Source organism: Sebastes umbrosus, chromosome 2 (genome assembly GCF_015220745.1).
Source record: "Sebastes umbrosus isolate fSebUmb1 chromosome 2, fSebUmb1.pri, whole genome shotgun sequence".
Taxonomy (NCBI): Eukaryota; Metazoa; Chordata; class Actinopteri; order Perciformes; family Sebastidae; genus Sebastes; species Sebastes umbrosus.
The window spans coordinates 17,382,814-17,403,829 of record NC_051270.1 but is presented as its reverse complement, the minus strand read 5'-3'; the positions used below and the strand labels follow the sequence as shown (position 1 = coordinate 17,403,829).

At 38.3% G+C, this 21,016-nt stretch overlaps 1 protein-coding gene across 4 annotated transcripts in view; it reads right to left on the bottom strand.

The window, feature by feature from the left end:
* rufy2 (RUN and FYVE domain containing 2) overlaps nucleotides 1–21,016 on the bottom strand; it is a 32,911-nt gene that overhangs the window by 2,523 nt on the left and 9,372 nt on the right. For 3 of the 4 annotated variants that reach the window (XM_037794489.1, XM_037794500.1, XM_037794478.1), the window contains 17 exons: nucleotides 17,198–17,371; nucleotides 16,945–17,062; nucleotides 15,828–15,929; nucleotides 15,138–15,261; nucleotides 12,939–13,003; nucleotides 12,768–12,833; nucleotides 11,817–11,886; nucleotides 11,429–11,530; nucleotides 11,157–11,273; nucleotides 10,969–11,061; nucleotides 8,723–8,797; nucleotides 8,523–8,620; nucleotides 2,649–2,768; nucleotides 2,187–2,316; nucleotides 1,926–2,020; nucleotides 514–562; nucleotides 214–294 (listed from right to left, as the gene is read on the bottom strand). In XM_037794489.1, the coding sequence (XP_037650417.1) occupies nucleotides 214–294; nucleotides 514–562; nucleotides 1,926–2,020; nucleotides 2,187–2,316; nucleotides 2,649–2,768; nucleotides 8,523–8,620; nucleotides 8,723–8,797; nucleotides 10,969–11,061; nucleotides 11,157–11,273; nucleotides 11,429–11,530; nucleotides 11,817–11,886; nucleotides 12,768–12,833; nucleotides 12,939–13,003; nucleotides 15,138–15,261; nucleotides 15,828–15,929; nucleotides 16,945–17,062; nucleotides 17,198–17,371 (1,679 nt within the window). Of the gene's footprint in view, nucleotides 1–213; nucleotides 295–513; nucleotides 563–1,925; nucleotides 2,021–2,186; nucleotides 2,317–2,648; nucleotides 2,769–5,491; nucleotides 6,397–8,522; nucleotides 8,621–8,722; nucleotides 8,798–10,968; nucleotides 11,062–11,156; nucleotides 11,274–11,428; nucleotides 11,531–11,816; nucleotides 11,887–12,767; nucleotides 12,834–12,938; nucleotides 13,004–15,137; nucleotides 15,262–15,827; nucleotides 15,930–16,944; nucleotides 17,063–17,197; nucleotides 17,372–21,016 lie in introns of those variants that run through there. The other variant, XM_037794511.1, reaches the window with a different exon arrangement.

Here is a 21,016-nt window from a genome sequence, read left to right as displayed (position 1 = left end):
AAAATAGTTTGTCAAAACAGGAAGTGAATCAGAATGGAAAAGCTTTCAAATCAGTTGGCATTTATTGATGCAAAAAGGATGTGCATTACTATCATCCTCAATAACATATCAGGGGCCCTCAGATGATTTCCAGTACATTACTAGTTTTGACCATGTCTGGATTTCAGATGTGGGAACACATCATTTCTTATATGTGGTGATTTGTTGACTGACCTTTCGTCTCGAGATGGAGAACTCCTTCTCACACAGCTTACAGTGGCTGGCATCCTTGTCCTTCAACCAAACCTGACCCCCCTGCAACAACACAGCACAGGAAATCTCAATTTCACCTTAACTTTACATTATAGACGTTACAACACTTCACTAATCCAAAATCATTAGTGCTATATGTTTTTTCTGCTCTTTTTAATAAAATCTTATCTAATTTATCATCTTAATGATGGAGTTTAGATTAGGTTTAGATTAAAGACTTTTTTCTGCTATTTGTATCTCTGTAACTCATGGTTACGTTACCTGAAGAGCTTTGTTGGCTTCTTTGATGTCTTCAATCTTCAGTTTGGATCTGATGACAAAAAGAATAAAACTGCTAGGTAAAGGAAATCAACCACCTCAGGTCATCAAACCTTTTTTTCTTTTGTCATCTTTCCTTTCTGAATGAATTATTAAACTAGAATTACCGCCTCACGGTTGTATGCCTCCGCCAACCAGTCAAGTTGCAGTTTACATCCACGTCTGTCCAAAACGTCATCACTTCATCATTTCATCTTGTATGATTTTGTCCTAATTATTATATGAATTCTTGAGGTATGGCCAAAAAGAAGTTTTGTGAGGTCACAGTGATCTTGACCTTTGACCACCAAGATCTAATCCTTGAGTCCAAGTGGATGTTTATGCCAAATTGGAAGATATTCGCTCAAGGCGTTCCTGAGATATCGTGTTCAGAAAAATGGGATGTACTGAGGGACGCACAACCCCAAACATAATGGCCCCCGCCCTGACTATTGCCAGCGCAGAGGCATAAAAATGTTATAGTATAGTATGATATAAAAAAGTCATAATATAGCATACCATAAAAAATGTCAAAAATGTTAAAGTATGCCATTAAAATATAATTAATGTGTATGCCAGATATAATGAAATTCCCTGCAGGCGTACCTGAAATATTGCATATATAAGAATGGAACAGACGTGAGGTCACAGTGACCTTTGACCACCAAAATCTAATCAGTTCATCCTTGAAATCCAAGTGGACGTTTGTGCCAAATTTGAAGAAACTAGTGCGGTGCCCATTGGTGGTGTGTTCGTTCAGAGCCTGTACCCAATCAGAATGGGCCGATTGCTTGGCTCCCGGTAGGCTGCAGCAGACGAGATGCTCGATCTGCAGAGCCTTGAAGCCCTGAAGCCCTCCCCTGCTAGTGCACAGAGCGCTGGTCGCTTGTTTAGTCAAAGTCTATTAATATTGAACATTTTGCACCATTGGGACTCTTTGGTCCCGAGCAATACAACTGCCAAGTGTGAAGTCGATCGGATGAGCGGTTCTCGAGATATGCGAAGAACATACAGAAAGACGGAGATTCCTTGCTTTACAGTTAAATTCCCTCAAGGCTTTCCTGAGATATCGCATTAAGATTAAATTATTATTTATTATTATTATAATTATTTTTACCTGGAATTCATATGATGATGAAAACAACTGAACTCCTATTAGAATAAATGTTTTAAAAGCCAGCAAAAGCCATTTTTTTTGTTTCTCTAAAAATTACATACAAAGAACATTTGAAATACATTAGAAAAACTTCTACAATTGAATTGAGCATTTAAAATCTAACATAAGACATTACATCTGAGGTTAGAGCCTTTTACTGTCTGTAAATACAGCTTGATGATAGTGCAGACATGTTTGAATTAAAGCATACTGTACATACTCGCTGAGTTTGGAGCCTAGTTCCTCGAGAGCTTGTTCTTGGTCCTCACAGATGGTCTTCAGCTGACTGTTTTCATCCTGGAGACGATGGAACTCCTAGGAAAAAACAAACATTAAAAACACAAAACAGAGGACGTGCACCTGATCAAATTAGATCATATTCTGCAAATGCTGTCACACATAAATAGCTGTATACTGTAATAAAACATACTATACAAGATCACATACATATGTAGGTACGTTTCTTTCTACGTCTTTTTACCTTCTTTAGTCCGTTGATCTGCAGCGCCTCTGTGCTGAGCTGAGAAACCGTATCCCTCTCTCTGTTTAGATCGTTTTGTAACGTCTGCCTCCACTCCCTCTCTATCTTCAGGTCCGTGTCCAGCTGCTGGCTACAGTCACACCACAAACATGTATATACACCAATATCAAGAATAAAGATGACAAACAAGAGACACAGAAAGGGATATACTGAGATTATGTTTGGGCACACTGGTTTGTATGTGTTTTAATTGTGATTTACTGGTTCTAGTTTCATGAATTAAGGCTATGACAGTTTCAGTTCAAGAGAGAACAGCTTTATTAACAACAGCTGGGTTAACATGCAGCTTATGGTGTATTTACTATGTTGTGTCTCACTCTGAGCGCCACAGATTATCTAGATTAAGTGTTCATGTATGTATGTATGTGTGTGCCAATCAGTCTTTGGAGGGGTTTTGCTTACAGTTGCCTTTCTCTGTGTTCGATCTGCCGCTGCAGGCTGTCGGCCTTGTTAGCAAAGTCCAACTTGAAGCGTCTGGTTCCCTCCTCGGCCGAGGTGCGGTGCCTCTCTGCCTCCTGTAATCTGCACCATTATAACCAGGGACAAACTCAGGGCCATGGAGAGAAAAAACTGGGGGGGCGGAGTATGGAGGGAGAGGGACAAAAAATAATTGAGGAAGACAGGAGGAGGATGACGGGTAAGGGACTGAGGTTTCGGGGTGGAAACATGAAGGAGGGATGGCTGAGGATAGATGAATTAGGTTGGGGTGAAGGGTGGTGTTTTCTTTGTTACAACACCAGAGAGTAAGACTTAGAAAGATTGCAACCAGGGATGAAGAATTGAGGGGTTTAAAACAGAACAGTAAGGATTACAGAGACGTATAATGAAACAACGAGGGAAAACCGCCTTAAAGCAACTGAATGGACAAGAAAAAAAGATAGCTAACTGAATGCACTCAGACAGAGTTGTCTTTTTAGATCACATTTTGAGTATGAAAAATATGCCAATTTCATTGTTTTTCACCCAAAAGTGTACAGATAGGAACCTTTCGTAGCGTGTTTTGGGGATATGAGTATTTTAATGACGTTTTAGAACTTGTTGAGCCATGTTAGATACTTGAACAACGAGGAGGATTATCCCACAACACCCTGATTTACAGCAACTGTTGATTTAGAGCTCCAGTGTCTACCTGTTAAGAGCACTCTGAACGTGGCTAAAAACTCAAACCACACCCAACACTTTCAAAACATCTAACTTTATTGGTCACGGTGGTAGAAGACAGTAGTTGTGAGTTTTCAACTGAGTGTTTATTCTTCTACAAATTGATAGGAGTTACAGTACTATGAACATGGAGTTAGAATAGGTAGAATGATTACTTCCTGATCTATCACAAAAGTCAATAAATATGCCGAGACGAGACACAACAACACATTCAAGTTCCCTTGAGAAAAGCTCCAGAGGTTTACAGCTGTGCATCTATAATTCTTTACACTTGGCTCAGTTCTGTCTGTTCTGCAGAAACAAAGCACGTGAATTGAGCTAAAGCTGCTGGTCCCACTGAGCTGTATACATCTGCAAAACTTGACTCAACCTTACAATTTTCAGTTTAGTTAGATCTGTGCAAGAAGGAGGCGTGCTGTGTCCAAAATCACTCCCTTTTTTACGATAGAGTGCACAATATTTACCCTCTAACATTTTAATAGAGTGTGAAATCCACTATATAGCGTCCTCAAAAATTACAACAATGGAACGAAAAAAGTAGCATCCCATGGCATGTGTCCTACTTTCCTCTTTATAACGTCACCTGTCAGTGATGATGCAAAATAACAATGACCTCATGCAAGAACGTACGAACAGATTTGTTCTGAAGTGGCTTGTACAATTGGTTTAGGAGAACTTGTCGCATTTACCAATTTTCTCATATTTTGAATTTTCTCTTAGATACAAACACAATTCTCGAGAGGTCCAGACTTGTAGGAGTCAAGTTTTTCACTAATTGATTGTATATTGTATTACTTTGAAGCAATTTTTTTGTTTGAAAATCCTATATAAATCACATAATTATGTTGACATTATCCTGTTTGACTCTGCTATTCAAATTATAATATAATTCTAAATGTATTCAGACAGCCTTAACGATATCATCATTCATTTAAATTGGCCATCGATGCTATTGTATAACACTACAATATCAATGTGAAGATCTTAAATGAAATTAGGAGCGTTTGCTGAATCTGACGTGACACACCTGCATGAGCCCACAGCACGAAAAAAAGTAAGAGAAAGTTAAGACAAGAATATGAAAATGTTCTTGCATGAGGCCCAATGGTTCGTAAGTGTCTGAAATCTTAATTTACTGCTCACTATAGAGTGAACTACTGAGTGTGTATTATAAAGAGAGTAGTGAGTGAACAAGGGACTGATTTCAGACACCACGAGGGTCATCACAGCCAGTCAGAAGCAGTTCAGGAGTTGCAACACATGCAGAGCAAACTGGCAACAAATTAAAAGCAGGAGGCTGCACAAGCAAAACTCCTGTCTGACTAAACATCTGTAGTGAACACCACTGACTGACTGTGATGCAATGCAGGCTGCTGTAGAAACAGTTTGTCTAGGTTGTATGATAGTTTTGAATCACAAGTTACTCAACAATCTCTGCAGAGCCAACATGGATGTCGCTAAGGGACAGTACGAGGGGACGGCAGTCTGAACTTTTGGGAGAGTGTTGGGAGTGTCTTTAGTGACTGAATGCTATCCCTCCATTGAGCCCGTTGTTTGTCACTTTATTCTGCATCTTAAAAAACAAAACTACAGTAAATTCAAAGGTGTCCAAACAAATGTCATATAAAGTGACAGTGAGAGCTTTTGCTTAAAAAATCCAAACTTACGCTAAATTTTGGCGAGGAAAAACTGGCATTGCCATATTCAAAGGAGTCCCTTGACCTCTGACCTCAAAATATGTGAATAAAAATGGGTTCTATGGGTACCCACGAGTCTCCCCTTTACAGACATGCCCACTTTATTATAATCACATGCAGTTTGGGGCAAGTCATAGACAAGTCATGACAGCTGTTGTGGCCTGTTGGGCTTGAGTTTGCCATGTTATGATTTGAGCATATCTTTTATGCTAAATGCAGTACCTGTGAGGGTTTCTGGACAATAATTGTCATTGATTTCCAATAATAAATATACCCCTACATAAAGCAAGCATATTTGCCCACTCCCTTGTTGATATGATTATTAAACACTTGACAAATCTCCCTTTAAGGTACATTTTGAACAGATAAAAAAAATGTGCGATTAATTTGCAATCAATCATGTTTAACTATGGATAATCATGTGATTAATCACGATTAAATATTTGAATAGACTTACAGCCCTAAAAAAAATATTAATAAAAAGGGTTTGATTATTAAAAAAGTTAAACAGACTGTTTAGCTACCTCTTCCCCACCCTAATAATTTCTCCCTAAATACTACAGTGACTCAACTCTGGTAACCAGTGGCTCTGGGTGCTGCCATGTAAAGTCGTTGTGATTCAAGTAGGAATGCCCACTACACTCATTCTAACTCAATGTGAACAACAACAACAACGACCCTATTATTACATCTCGGAGTCAACTATCTTACTGTCAGTGTTACTGCATATAAACTGACTACTGGAGACAGGAAGAATGTGTAGCATATGTATGTATGTGTACACGCCTGAGCATGTGAGTGAATAGATAAAGTAGTGTACGATTAATTCATAATGTTTCTATTAAAGTATAATCAATGTAATATTCACACAGTTCTCTGACCGGCTAAACCAGGACATTCAGAGCAAACCCAGCAAAGTTGTCTGAGGAGGATTTAACTAAAAATCATGAAACATGTCGCAGTGGCCTCTATGAATCCCAGCACTCTGCTGGTGATGATGATGTTTCAGTAACTAAAGGACCAAATCATGCATTCCAGTTTCACCTGATTCTGTGGCTGCTATCCGGCCATTAAACCATCTGAATATTGTGTGCAAAAATGTTCCTCGAAGTTAAGTCTGTTTATTCATTCAGTCATAAGCAATCATGTGTCTGCATGTGCGTGGGTATGTACATGTTTGTCCTCAGAAGGAGATGTCCTTGACTAGCTTGTACTGGTGCTCTGTGTCTGTGCTGGCACACTTAACAAATGACATAGCAAGCGTTCTGGTCTGACTTAGCAGATCCTTATCACTGCACAGAGGAGCAGGGATAAAATCAGGAAATCAATGAAACGTGGTTTCAAGGGAGCAAAACGGATGGATGGATGATTGGATGGATGGTATAAAAGAGACGAACAGAAGGGAGGAAAGAAGGAGGAAAGAAAGGAAGGAAGGAAGAAAGGATGTCAATACATCAGTCTTCTAAGTGGCCCCGGTTACACTGAACACTTTAAGTGACTTTTAACATCACAAGCACAGCAGTAAGTGTAAATGAAAGGCATTAAAACACAGAAATCTGATTTCAGGCTGCCAATGTCGTCAAATTTCTTCAGTCTGGATATATTTCCCTCCACAGTAAGCGTATGAGTAATGAGAAGAGGTGGGACGACAAGCACGGAAAGGTAATGTGGACAGATAGATGAATATAACTAGATCAGAGAAAAAGTGGAATTTTCAGGTGAAGTGTGCACAGACATCGAATACTATGAACATTAGATATTTAAGCCTGATCTCTCTAAAGTAGACAACATGTGAAGGTCTGAGGGGAAGAATTATGTCTAATTGGCTGGTAAATAATTTGAAACAGTGGCTCTGTCAGGACACTTTTTACTTCTTCATTAGATTTTTCAGCCACAACAACACAAACCTCCCACTGAAAATAACAAGTGTAACCGGGGTTTGTGTCCTACCAGCCTACTGTAAAATACACCTTTAGAGCAGCAAAAAACATTCACAACCAATCACAAATAGGATGGAACAGATTTAAACCAATGGGAGGGGAGAGGGGAGGGATGGATCGTGTTGACTGATAGACGATGAGGTGAGGAGGGATACTAATAAGGCACCAATGAACCAGCAGGTCTCATAATGACTGATATGGAAATATGGAGCACTATACACTGATTGTGGTGCAGCGGTGACCAAGAGAACTTAGCATGAATGGAAATATCAGCAGGGTAATTTATTAGACATGATAAATTAAGGATTGCAGGGTTTCCCCAAGGAACTAGTTTAGCAAATCCTGACGTGTCTCATCTTGTAATCAGTTTAGTTGGTAGGTGATGGCCTAAACAATATATTCAATACACTGTGGGAAATGGTGCTTCTTTTCTTTTCCCCTAAAGGTTAATGTTTTATTTCATAGAAATGTATTATATTTTTATGATGTTGTGATGCAAGTGGAGGTGGTCTTGCATTGGGTAATTTTAGTATAAATTATAAAATTGAATCTCTCGGGCAAACGCAAACCCTGCCAGGTCTCTGTAAAGTAAAAGCTTTGTATCTTACATTTTGGCGACTTATGTACTAAGAAAAAGGCTTTTGAATTATGCAACAAAAAAAAAACACACCTAAAATATGACAGTTTCTTGTTTCCCAAAATGTTTGACATTTTGGAAATTTTGAAGGTTTTCACAGGACAATAAAAGTGAGCTATTTTGTTTCAACAGTGTGTTTATAATGTTTAGATTTAACATGCAAACACTTGCATCAATTTGCCATTTTATGAAAAAGTTGCGGGCCGCTTCCACTGAATTAAGACCGCCTTTGCTAACATCAAAAGGAATAAATACACTTCTATTAAATAAAACCATGAACAAATGAAATGTCATTTCACATAACAAAGGTAGTGACTAATTATATCAAAGTGAGACTCAGCTCAGCCAATGACAGGCTTATTAATCCTCCGAACCAAGTTCCTACGAGAAACCCTGAAACAGTGACGAGGAAGAAGACTCAAATCATATTCCCCCATGTTTTCCCCCAGTTCTCTTCTGCAGGGCCTCAAACTACACCATGCACAACTATTAATAATTCCGTGCTTTTTAGTAATTATTAACAACATCTTCATCTGGTCTAGAAAAATGACACCTAATGACAACATGTTTGGTGATCTTGGGCAGAGAAATAGTCATTTTTTTGTGATTTCTTATATCGTTTTGGTTTAAAAGGGTCTCAGGGATGTCAAACTTACTTTGCTAAAGGGGGATTATGTTTATGTTTTTTATTCTGTTTTGGTAAATCAAAGAAAGACTACAGTTCAAAGGTTTTAACAACAAAGACTGTAGTTTGAAGGAGGGACTGAGAAGACACATGGGACAAAGTGATTTTGCCGTTTTGGTTAGTGCGTGCTGTTCCTTTATAGGTAGCGTGTCTCACCTTTGCTCCAGCTGCTTCATGGTGGCAGTGATCTGATTGGTCTTCTCCTCCAGACGAGTGATCACGTCGTTCTTCTTCTGCATCTCCTCATCAGACGACTAACGCATGAGAATGAGTTATAAGTAACAGTAATACGTACAGTATGGGTGTGTACTGTGTATGATAAGAGAACAACCAGGTGAGGATATGTGTGTTTGTACCTGCATCTTCTGGTACATCTCTACATTGATGACTTTGACTTCATCCAGTTGATGTCTCAGTCCAATCAGTGTGTCCTGTTGATGAGAAACAAAGACTTCAGTGGTGTTCTGATCCTGTATTGACTGACGTCACACTGTCATATGACTATTTCTAATTCCCTACAGCAGTTTCACTGTAATTTAGCATGCTCTTCTTTCATCCATTCATTCAGTCATTGAAGGGCTTTATTATTATGTTTATTTTTGAATCTATTCATCCTCTCAAATCATTTATTCACTGGGGGTTTGTACAAAATTATACTCAGCACTACATACATACATACATAGTGATAACTACTGGCCAATTTTGGGGCTTACTCATATTCATGTGTATATACATTGTGGAAGTAATTTTTAAAGTTAATCATTTATTGAATTGGTTCACCCTTTTCCTAAGTACAGTTAGATTGTTTTTCCCTTCGTCTGCTGTCCTGAAGGGGCCCATGTTGTAAAAATACCTTGGTTCCTTATTTGGATGTGTGTGTAAACATTATATCATGGCATGAAGGACGCATGAAGGTTTCATGTTAATGTGTGGTCAGCACACACTGACTGACTGGCTGCTTACCAATTAGTCAGAACGATGATAACTAAGAATAAGTAAAGTAAGTTAACCAATACAAGAGGTTTTCTCTGTCCTGGAAAAAGTATATATTCTGTGTGCTATCACCATTTGTAGAGACATTCTCAACTCCTGGTTTCCTGTGTTAAGGTATCAATGTCTCCTAATTCGTTGACTACTACATCAGTATTTTGTGTGGTTAGTCAGAGTGCTTTAAGTGTTACAGAATAATTCTTTACAACAACATCATCACAAGCTGAAATATATATTTAGGACAAACTGTATGTCACAATGCATGATACAAATGTTCCCATGTCACACACCCCATGGCCCTGTGCAATAATGATGCTGACATTGCTCTCCAGTCTGACAGCTGATTCACCTGATGTTGTTTTTAATAATCCCAGCAGCCTGTGATGCTGCTGCTGTATGTCACAGCTTGGCTACAAATGTCAGCTGGTGGTGTTTATGTAGAAGAGTTCACATGTTGGTGGTGCAAGGCCTGACGCTGGCAGGGCTCCCAGAGAGAAACAGACACAGGAGCTGGCAAGGTATTACTGCTCCATGTGAGCAAAGTGTGGGCTCACTGGGCTGGTGCTATATTTTTAGTTTGTGCCCCCAAAGGGCTTGTTATCATGTGCTCTCTCATTTTGATGACATTATGTCTGAAGAGCAACCACATCAATCTTATTATCATCATTTTAACTGTTTGAGTCTAAATACATATCTCAAAAATTACTGACTGGGCCTTTCTCATCGGTATTGGTATTGATTAAAACTCACCATTAACAATTCTCATAATATGCAAATCAAGCATAAAATAGGGCTCTCAATCGATTAAAATATTTAATGGCGATTAATCGCATGATTGTCCATAATTAATCGAGATTAATTGCACATTTTTTAGTTGTTCAAAATGTACCTTAAAGGGAGATTTGCCAAGTATTTAATAATCCTCTAAACATGGGAGTGGGCAAATAAGCTTGCTTAATGCAAATGTATGTTTTTATTATTAGAAATCAATCAACAACACAAAACAATGACAAATAATTTCCAGAAACCCTCACAGGTACTGCATTTAGTATAAAAGATAAGACTATGACTTGCCCCAAACTGCATGTGATTATCATAAAGTGGGCATGTCTGTAAAGGGGAGACTCGTGGGTACCCATAGAACCCATTTTCATTCACATATCTTGAGGTCAGAGGTCAAGGGACCCCTCTGAAAATGGCAAAGGCAGTTTTTCCTTGTCAAAATGTAGCATAAGTTTGGAGCCCGCTACAACCTAAAAACTGCAGGTTCCGTTAATGTGTTAATATATTAAATTAATTAAATTAGTGGCATTAAAACAAATTTGCGTTAAAGCGTTATTATCGTGTTAACTTTGATAGCCCTTATATAAACCCTTGTCTCTTTGTACATTGTTGAATCTTTATGTTTTATGACTCTTTTGTATTTGTGTATTCATTGTAAGTCATTCTGTATAATACTGAACACTACTAAATGTCTTTTATTTTAAAGTCTTTCCTTTTGTTTACATTTTGTCTACTTTAAGCTCTTGAGATGTTTTATAAATAGATCAGTGTTCACAAAGGAAGACAGAGTGAAGTGATAACCAGATGGAAAAGGAAAATGTAGGCTAACCTGCTTTTCATGAATATCTTTTTCCAGAAGTTTCATGGCCAGCTCCATTTCCTGTTTCATCGACATCTGAACAACCAGCTCATTCTCCACATCCTAACAATAAACCACATACATGTACAGTAAATAATCTGTTAATATGCTGTCACCGTGTATATTTTACACTCACACACAAGCAGTCACAGTCTCACCTGTCTGAGCTGACACTCCTCCTTCAGTTGCCTTTGAGCCTCACTGTACATCTCATCCAAACCTTGACGCGACTGTTTGTATGTATCTCTCTCCACTGTCGCATCGCCTTGGGTTACCTAGATAAATAACATAAACGGGAAGAAGATGTCAGCCATGTCATGCTATCATGGTTTTAGTTTTGGCAAAAAAATTACCAAATGAATGTTTCTTTGTGTTTTAAGACAGCAATATATTTTTGTAATTTTGTGTTTGTGCATGTGTGACTGTGTACCTCTAAATGTTGCTGTGCCTTCAGCAGAATAAGGCTGTTTTCACTCCTCAGCTGCTGGTTTTCTTCCTGCAGTTTGATGATGTTGTTCTTTGCTATGGCTAACTGCACATACAAACACGTGTACAAAGACACAGAATAATTTAGTTGATCACCAAGAACAGTTTGACAGTAATGCTTACACTGATTTCATCAAAACATGTTTGGCTAAATTATCACATCAGATTCTAAGATCACATGTAACAGACAAAAGGAGGTGGATCCAAATGAAATTATAATCCTGTTGTGACTAGTGTAACATAGCAAAGGCACTTCAGTCATGATGTAGAGATGTGCACTTAAACTCTGAGGTTTAAATCTAATACACAGATATGTTGAGGGTGGTTCTCACCTCCTCTATGAGTTTAGTATTGGACTTCTCCAGATTGTCCACTCTGCCCTGAAGACCATGAACTGTGGAGCTAGACACACAAACACACACAAACACAGAAATTATAATCAACATTTTCAGTCTCACTGATTTTATTGTGCAAACATTTTTTCAGAATATGGGGATGGGATTAGAGTAGTTGTGTCACAATTCACAACTGAGGTGTTAAAAAAACTTAAACAGAAGTTTTCCCTCTTTTGATTAGATACAGCTTAATGGAGAACGACTGTGACTTGAACGTTTATTACAGGTTTAGAGGACTGAAGTGTCGCACCACAAACTGACGGTAGTGCCATAGTTAGCTTAGTTTATGTTAAGAGACCCCTCATACAGCTTATCAAGGATAGTAACTGACAATGTAATTTAATGTCATACCACACATTAGAGCTTTGTTTGCCATAATCCTCCTATCTCAGCTCTATCACAGCTGCAAAATTTAAAGAAGGATTCACAAAACCTATAATTCCATTTAAGGCAGCAGATCAATCCAGTTTCACTTAAATGAGATACCAAGAAAAACTGAAAGAGGAAGTGTGACTGACAGTCTGTGCTTTGCTGAGTCTGTCTGTAGGAACAGATGGGACAGAGTTGCACTTCTGAAACAACCACACTGGTTCAAACTGAAACTGACTGAATACTGGATCTATTTTAACGTGCAATCAGCCTTCTGCTTTTAATTCGAGGTAACATACCACTACTCAAACATTAGAAAGTCAACCGATGTAAAGCAAAATGTGAGGTATATATCAGGTAGAATGACTGCCTGTCTCAATCAGCCACTATTAAGGTACAAAATACACAGAGTTTTTAAACAGAGGACTTGAAATTTCCTTCATAACACGATCATCTCCAGGAATTCTGCGGAAGACCCTGCAGACACGTCTGTTTCCAATAAAAAAACAAATGTCTTACTTGAGTTGTCTGTTCAGTTCCTCGACGTAGTTCTTCTGATCCAAGATGGACGCTATCTGGCTGTTCCTGTTGCCATGGAAACAGATATAAAACAGAGCTCTTCATCACATCTAGGAGGCCTAGAGAGACGCAGTGTATTAAATAAAGCGGAGACTTAATAAAAGATCATACCTCTCTTCACTCCTGTAATCATCAATGTCATTCTTCAAGTACATGGAGAAGTCGATCACCCCGACCTCAAATAAGAAAAGATATACGCTAACATCACTCAAAGAGAAAGCACATTCTGAATAGCAACGATTGCACAACCGTTGATTTGCTGAGATGAGTCATGCCTTAAGTTGTCGCAAGCCACCAGAACATTTGCAAGAATTGCATATGTTAAAACTCAGACAAAACAAAAATTGTTTACCGTAAAAATGATAGTATGCAGTTAATATCCAGTGCATTTACTAATAGCACTTATTTGTCTGTTAACCACACACAGACATTAACACAGTCCACCATGGAGTTACATTCTAAAGAAACCGTCAAGAGCCAATAGACATCATTAAAAAGTAGCAGAGCTGGAACGTAGTCGTTTAATCACTCAGTCAATTGACCGAAAAATAATCAGGCACTATTTTTATAATTAATTGTTTAATTTTCAAGTAAAAATAGTGGGGAAAAGGGTAATTTGGTTCTAGCCTCTCAAACGTGAGGATGTTCTGCATTTCTCTGTTTTATATTATATTATAATTGTAAACTGAATTGTAGTTTTTTTTTCATATTTCTCTTTCTACCTTCCTTTGGTTAACACTGTCTCCCCTGTTTTGCTACCTCTCCCTTCTATATCTTTTACATGGAAAATCCATCCACCCGCCCACACACACACACGCACACACACACACCTAAACACCTGCGTGCAACAATAAGAAAATCCAATCTCTTTTTGTTGTTGTTCTTTTTTTTCTCTTTGTTGTTGTTATTGTTGCTGCCCCTGTTGTTGCTTGCTCTTTTGTTTCGGTTAGTTTGTGTCTAGTTCTCCAGGGGCCTGTACTACGAAGCGAGTTCAACATACCCAGGGTATCCTCTCGTCGTTATCTGGCTTAACTAACCCTAACAACCGAGATCCCACTAAGCGGTTCTACGACAGTGGTTATCAACTCTGTAAATCGACCCAGAGTTTCTCAATCTGGCTATGAGCACGTTCAGGGGCGGTGTTTGTAGCATATGACCAATTGCAAACATGGACAAATCTACTGTCAGCAGAGCGGCACATTTTGCAAACGAAGAGCAAACTAAGTAAACTGTGTTGCTTTTAGCCTGAATTATAACTGTAACTTCTTCGTATTTGTGTAATATTATCATACAATCTGTGCACCGAGCTCTGATTGGTCAATAGGAGGTGCTTTTATATGCCTGCTCCGGAGCAGGTTAGGTGTTCAGCTTAAGTTACCATGGCGATCTACCCCTGGTAAGAAGTGATCCACCCTCGTAGGACGGAAATCCCAGAGTTAACCCTGAAGTTACCTCGCTAATTCCTAAAAACCTGCTTCATAGTACAGGCCTTTACTTGTCTTGTGCTGTGTGATATGTTTTATATATTTGTTTTCATCTTGCTCACTTGTATTGTACTATAAACAAGTACAATAAAAATACAAATATTGTAAACTGAATATCTTTGGGTTTTGGACATTGGGCTCTGGGAAGTTGCGTTTGGTATTCTTCACTATGTTTTGACATTTTATAGTCTAATGATAGATTGAAAAAATAATTGCTTAATTATAGATTAATCAATAATGAAAACAATTATTAGTTGCAGCCTTAAAAAGTAGTAACCAATTAGGATTTTTTTTTTTATCATGAAAGAATTTTATCATCTTGGCTTCAGAAATAGAATCAGACCTAATTTACACCTGCTATTAAATGTACAATCTGTGTGTGGTAATCTGTGTAAAGGCTCACATTGAGATCAGAAAATGACTGGATCTAACCAAACACAAGTATCTCAGCCATGTTCAGTCAGGTGTGAACAAAGGCTGAACAGGGTGTTTGCATTAGTGAGTAAATGTGTTTGCACTCAGGACAAAGTCTCCACCCATGGAGAAGAAACATGACACCACAGCGTCTGCTCTCCATCTGCCTGATGCCAAGATAACGTGACGAAACAGACCATTCTTGTCTGCATCTTGTCACTACAGATAAACTGTTTCACGTCAATGAACTAGTGTACACAGGAAGTGGAGTAACATGACTTTTTGTTGACATAAGACGCACATTTATTTTTCTGCGTAGTATGGTGCAAGTAGAAAATTAGATCCAATTATAGAGAAAACAGAAAGGAGAGCAGAACGTATTTCAGCTGTACAACGGAGCAGCTGTTCTTACCTGAGAGTCCAGGTCCTCGCCTTTGACACAGAGGTTAGCATCGATGACGTTCAGGCCCACCAGCAGGCCCACTATCACGGCTCCCTCCTCCTCCAGCATCAGCGCTGAATTCTCATAGAAATCACTGTGGAGGAGGAAGATACAACAGATTCTCAAACACTGAAGGGAGCTTTGGTAAAAGTAGTGCAGATACTGTAGATGTTGTGTGGATGTGAAATATTGTTGGTGTTAGTACAAACTGTAATTTTTTATATAAAATTATTTTCAAGGAATTTAGAGTAATATTAACTGCAGGATTTGGGCACAGAATTCTCATTAAATGCTGAAACAAATTTATTAATTTAAATATTACATTTATTATTTATATATGTATTTTCTATAATTATTATTATTATTATTATTGGTAATAATAATAATATAAATTAATACAAATATTGTTAGCCAAACATTTGTTGTTGATATCTGACATATGACTAACTTGGGGTAATGGGATTTGTTAATAATAAGCAAAATCTTGAATATCACCAGTCTTAACCTTTAAAGGTCTTATTTGTCAATCAAGAATTGTTATGATTTAGTTTTCATAGCCAAAGTTCTATTAGTTACATAAAAAAAGGTATATATTGTAAATGTACATTTTTCTAAATAAGTCAAATTTACCTATTTCTATGTGTTTATATGTGTGTGTACCTGAGCAGGTCTTTTCTGGTGATGAGGAGTCGTAGGTAGTCGGCCAGTCGTTTCTGCATGAGAGCCAGACGCAACCAAGCTCTGGCCCTGCCTAATGGAGTCCTGGGAAACACACACATGTACACACACAGTTAATTAAATTATATTTGTAGGAAGTTTTGAGTAAGGCTGGTGGTGCTGGGACATTGTTGGATTGGTCTTTGTTTGGATCCAATTAGGTTCTTCTATGTGTTTATTGCAGTCTACATTTAATATGGGCTCATCTTATTAACTGTTCCTTCTTTTCAAGACTTCAATCTGACAACCATGTTTCATTTTGCCTCTGTGTCATCTCAGTGACTAAAACTGTGTTTTTTTGCATAACATTATTCTAGAGAAAAAAAATGTGCACTGTCTTACTTAGTGTTGCAAAAACACTGCTCTGCTACATGTCTGTTGGTCTGACTCAGCACCACCAAAGGAAACACACTCTGTTCTCCATCTAAACCAACACAACTGTTCCCCATTTTGCTGGATCAGACGAGACCTGAATATTACTCACTTGATTTCAGGCCTGAAAGCTCTGGTATGTAGTGACTGATAAATGAATTACAAAGTAAAGCACAACAAGGGGAATCATGTGCATGAATGAGAGTTATGAGAGTGCATGAATGTAGGGTGCATGAGTAGGGTTTTTGAAGTTGATATATTACCACACACATTGGGCAGGCACTATCAACACTCACGTGTTCTTATAAGTCATAGTCACAGTAGGAAGTTACATTACAAAAAAACAACTGGCAGCAAGTAAAAGATATCTATTACCCAAAACAGACAGTTTAATGACTAATTTCAAACTGAACACTGAGTCTGACTAACTTTGGAAAAAAAATTCTGTCTCTAGCAGTTACAAAGAGACAAAAGAACAATAAAGAAGTAGAGAAATAGGAAGAAGCGAGGCAGCAGGGAGAGGAAAGGTGAAGTGAAAGTAAATCACACTCAGGTATTTCCCTGCTCTGGCTCACGTTACATCCTCATGTTACTGTGTGTGATTGTGTTGTGGCTCATGTTCCTCCAGCATGATGTTAATTTAAGTTGGGTGGGAGCACAGGTGTGTATACATAAATGTACTGCTTACTTAAGTCCAGGCAGGTCTCGTACAGAGGCGGAAATCTCCGCTGCTTCAGGACACAGTTTCTCCACCAGCTCCATAGGACCCCACAGAGACTTGTTAAAGCCCAGGAATGACTTCTTCACTGCAGAGAGAAGAGAGAAAGAGACACAAACAGCGAATCAAAATCTAGGATGACATCTTTTATGGGGGAGCCAAACACAAACACAATTGTGGAGCTTAGACATCGAATTTTAATAAGTTGGGAGGTCCCTCTTACCTTTGAGGCCATGTTTGAGGCAGTGCTCCATGACGACAAAGAACTGCTGAAGAGGTGGGTAGTCCGAGTCCAGAGTTCGTCCGAAGCTCAGAGCCGACTCGATCAGCCCTTTAATACTCAGCTTGGCCATGTTCAGCAGGTTGGCTCGCTCCATGGCCATGGGGTCTCGTAGGGCTGCAGGACAAAAGCCACACACCGATACTTAACTTAAAATATGCTTAAAATACTCCCGTTAGGATTCAAAGGATGGTCACACAATAATGTCTACAAATGATCATTACCTATACCTGGTATAATTTTTTATTATTACTATACAGAAATGTTGACTGAAATAATGTTGAATTGTTTACATTATTCAAATTAGTAATGTGTAATACTAGAAATTGTCCTCCTTGCTGTACCATAAATGTACCGAACCGAACCGAAGACCGTGACCCCAAAACCGCGATATGAACCGAACCGTGAATTTTGTGAACCGTTCCACCCCTAGAGGGAGAGTGACTTCATTCTCTGCACAGGTAGACATTACTCTTCTATATCTTTACATAGCACAGTTGTTTGCTGCTATATTTATGCTCTGAATACCATATAGAGAACCTTTAAACCTTACAAACAATCATACTCAGAAAACTGAGTTTCACTCTGAGGATACAACTGAGACGGCCAGGTTAATGTCTTACAACTGTTCATTATCAGAAACATGCTTACTGTAGGAACGTGCAGTAAATGTAACGTAAGTGCTTTGAGGGCAGAATCCACAATAAAACAGAATGCTGCATTTGCATTTCTGTGTCAGGTCAGTGCAGTAACACAGATAATCAGATCTGTATGTAAAAAGTGCCAAAATTCAACAACAAATGGAAGAAGAGTCCACCCTAACAGATCAGAAATTCTATGATAAATCTGTGAACAAAGTATAATCACTCTTCCAAACCTGAACTGGATGAATTAGCTTGGAAATATTTATTAAGACACTCAGTACCTATATTTTTGCTAGATATTTGTTCTGTTTGCAGCTGTTGAGAGATAACAAAACTGTGCCTTACTGTAGCTATGGCAATAGGTGCTTTGAACAGACAAAACAGACATTGTATTTAATATTTCCATTATAAAAGAAACTCCAGAGCATGAGACTGTAACCTCCTGGAGATATGCTTTAAATGCCCTTCACGTGGACCTCTGGGTTAATGTGTAGCCAAACACCAGAGCAAGACAGAACAATGTTGGGTGAAAAAGTTCAGAGAAGTTGCCTAGCAATGTAGAGGAGCTTTAATTGCCCCTGCAGGTTGGTCCCGGAGGAAGAGACGTTGACAAATCAACAGATGATTTCCTGGGAGCAGCATGACTTTTGGGTGCCCTTGGGCGGTGAGCCTTGAGGATACTGAGGAAATAACAGTAACCCTTTGACTGCATGCATGTGTCACCATGTGACTTCTACTACAGTACATCAAACGCTGAGGATATTGTAAAGCAATATGTTTCAACGGCGATTTTGAATTTTAATGCAATTATGAGGATTTTAAATTCTCCTAAATTAGCTCCCTGTGTTCTTGTTAAAAGAAAAACAATCAGGAAGTCATGTTGCACTGAACGCCTGAAACACCAGTTCAGTTATTTCAATTGATTCTGATTTTACATAATTCAAATGCAGGTCTGTGATGACACCTGAGATCTGTGGGGGGGACTTCTACTGACAGACAGACAGACACTGGCTGAATAAGATTCAGATCCAGATTCAGGGCGCACTGACAGAGAAAAAAATACTGTAGATCCCAGAGCTCAGCTAAAACAACAGAAGATGTAACTTGGCAGAAAATGAACCAGTAACTATTACAATAACAGATTTAATAGTATAATTCACTTGTCACGCAAAAATGCCAAACCTCTGCTGCTTCCTTCTGCTGTTTTTGCCATGACAGGCTCTGATTGTTGACATTATTGAAAGAGTCTCGCTCAAGGAGAAGTCTCGTTCTGAAATCTGGGGAGGTGATGGGTTGCCAGAAGACAACGGTGGAATAGATCCATGGTGGAAGCGTGAGTGTCAACCAGGCAGTATGTTGTGTTGGAGTACAGGAAGCGTAGCTTAGAGTTATCTAAACGATTTTCAATGTCATGGCTGAATGTTTAGAAGATTTCCACAATGTGGATGAGGTCTTTGAATTCGATGGCAGCCCGTATTTATTTGAGCCAGAGTATATGAATATTTAGATTTCTCAACGAGACTTTTCCTTGAGCAGGACTTCGACACAATAACAAACAGACCGGATCAAACGAAAGGTAAGAAAAACGTATTATTTCTCCGTAGAGTCCTTTCCATAATGTTGTCAGACACTTATAATAACAATCTGAGCCTGTTAGTGGCAAAAAGAAGCACTTTTAATGAACGTAACGATACATTGACACTGCTCACTTGCCCTCGCAACTTGTCTCGCGGCTGCTGGTTGCAGCGTTAACCCTCAATACTGGACCAATTTCAAAAATCGTTGTCCCCATTCGTCACTCAGACACAAACTAAGGATGCTAATTTAGAATTTTTTCCTTAACCTATAACCGACCCTTGTTAACCGATTATTAACTGTTAACCGACAGTACAGTCAAGGCAGCAAACACATACAGACAACGCCAAATCAACACGCAGTGCACTAAAACCCCCAAGAAAAGAAGACAAATGCATCAGTGTGCAGCATGTGATGCTTCAAGCAGTTGTGTGGTGGTATAAAACACAGCTACAGTACCACTGCTAACATTAATAGAGGAGGATGTACAAAGCATGACAGCATCACTGATCTATGAAAAATCAATTGGACACACACACACAGAGAGAGGGAGATGAGGTAATGTATGAAAGAGAAAGGAGGAGATGTACCAGCTAGGTTTGTCACACTGGTATATCTACACACACCAGCTGAAACTATTAACTGTGCTCCACTTAGCAGCTGACTGAATGATTGATTGTTCCTGAAGATCTCAGGGAAACCTGTTCTGTGTAGTGCAGGGGTCTGTAACATGCGGCTCCGGAGCCACATGCGGCTCTTTAGCCCCTCTCCAGTGGCTCCCTGTGGATTTATAAAAATGGAAATGAATAACTATTTTTTGTTTACATTTTCATTTCTATTTATCATTGTTGTAGGTCTGTGGTACAACGGAGTAGTAGGGCCACATTGAGGAAAAATAAATAAATCTGAGATTTCGAGAATAAAGTTATATTACGAGAATAAAGTCACAAATTTATGAGAAAAAAAGTTGTAATGTGAGAAAAAAGATGTAATATTATGAGAATAAAGTCATAATATAAAGTAGTCATTTTACGTGTTATTTTTCTTTTTTCTCGTAAAGTTATGACTTTATTTTCGTAATATTGCGTTTTTTTCTCGTAAAGTTATGACTTTATTCTCGTAATGTCATGACTTTTTTTCTCATAAAGTTATGACTTTATTCTCATAATATTCCGCCTTTTTCTCGTAAAGTTATGACTTTTTTCTCATTAAGTTATAACTTTATTCTCATAATATTACAACTTTTTTCTCGTAATATTACAATCTTTTTCTCGCAAAGTTGTGACTTTATTCTCGTAATATTACGACTTTATTCTCGTAAAGTTATGACTTTATTCTCATAATATTACTACTTTTTTCTCGTAATATTACTACTTTATTCTCATATTACGCCTTTTTTCTCGTAAAGTTGACTTTATTCTCGTAATATTAAAATGTTTTCTCGTAAAGCTATGACTTTATTCTCCTAATATTACGACTTTTTTCCTCACAAAGTTATGACTTTATTCTCTTAATATTATGACTTTTTTCTCGTAAAGTTATT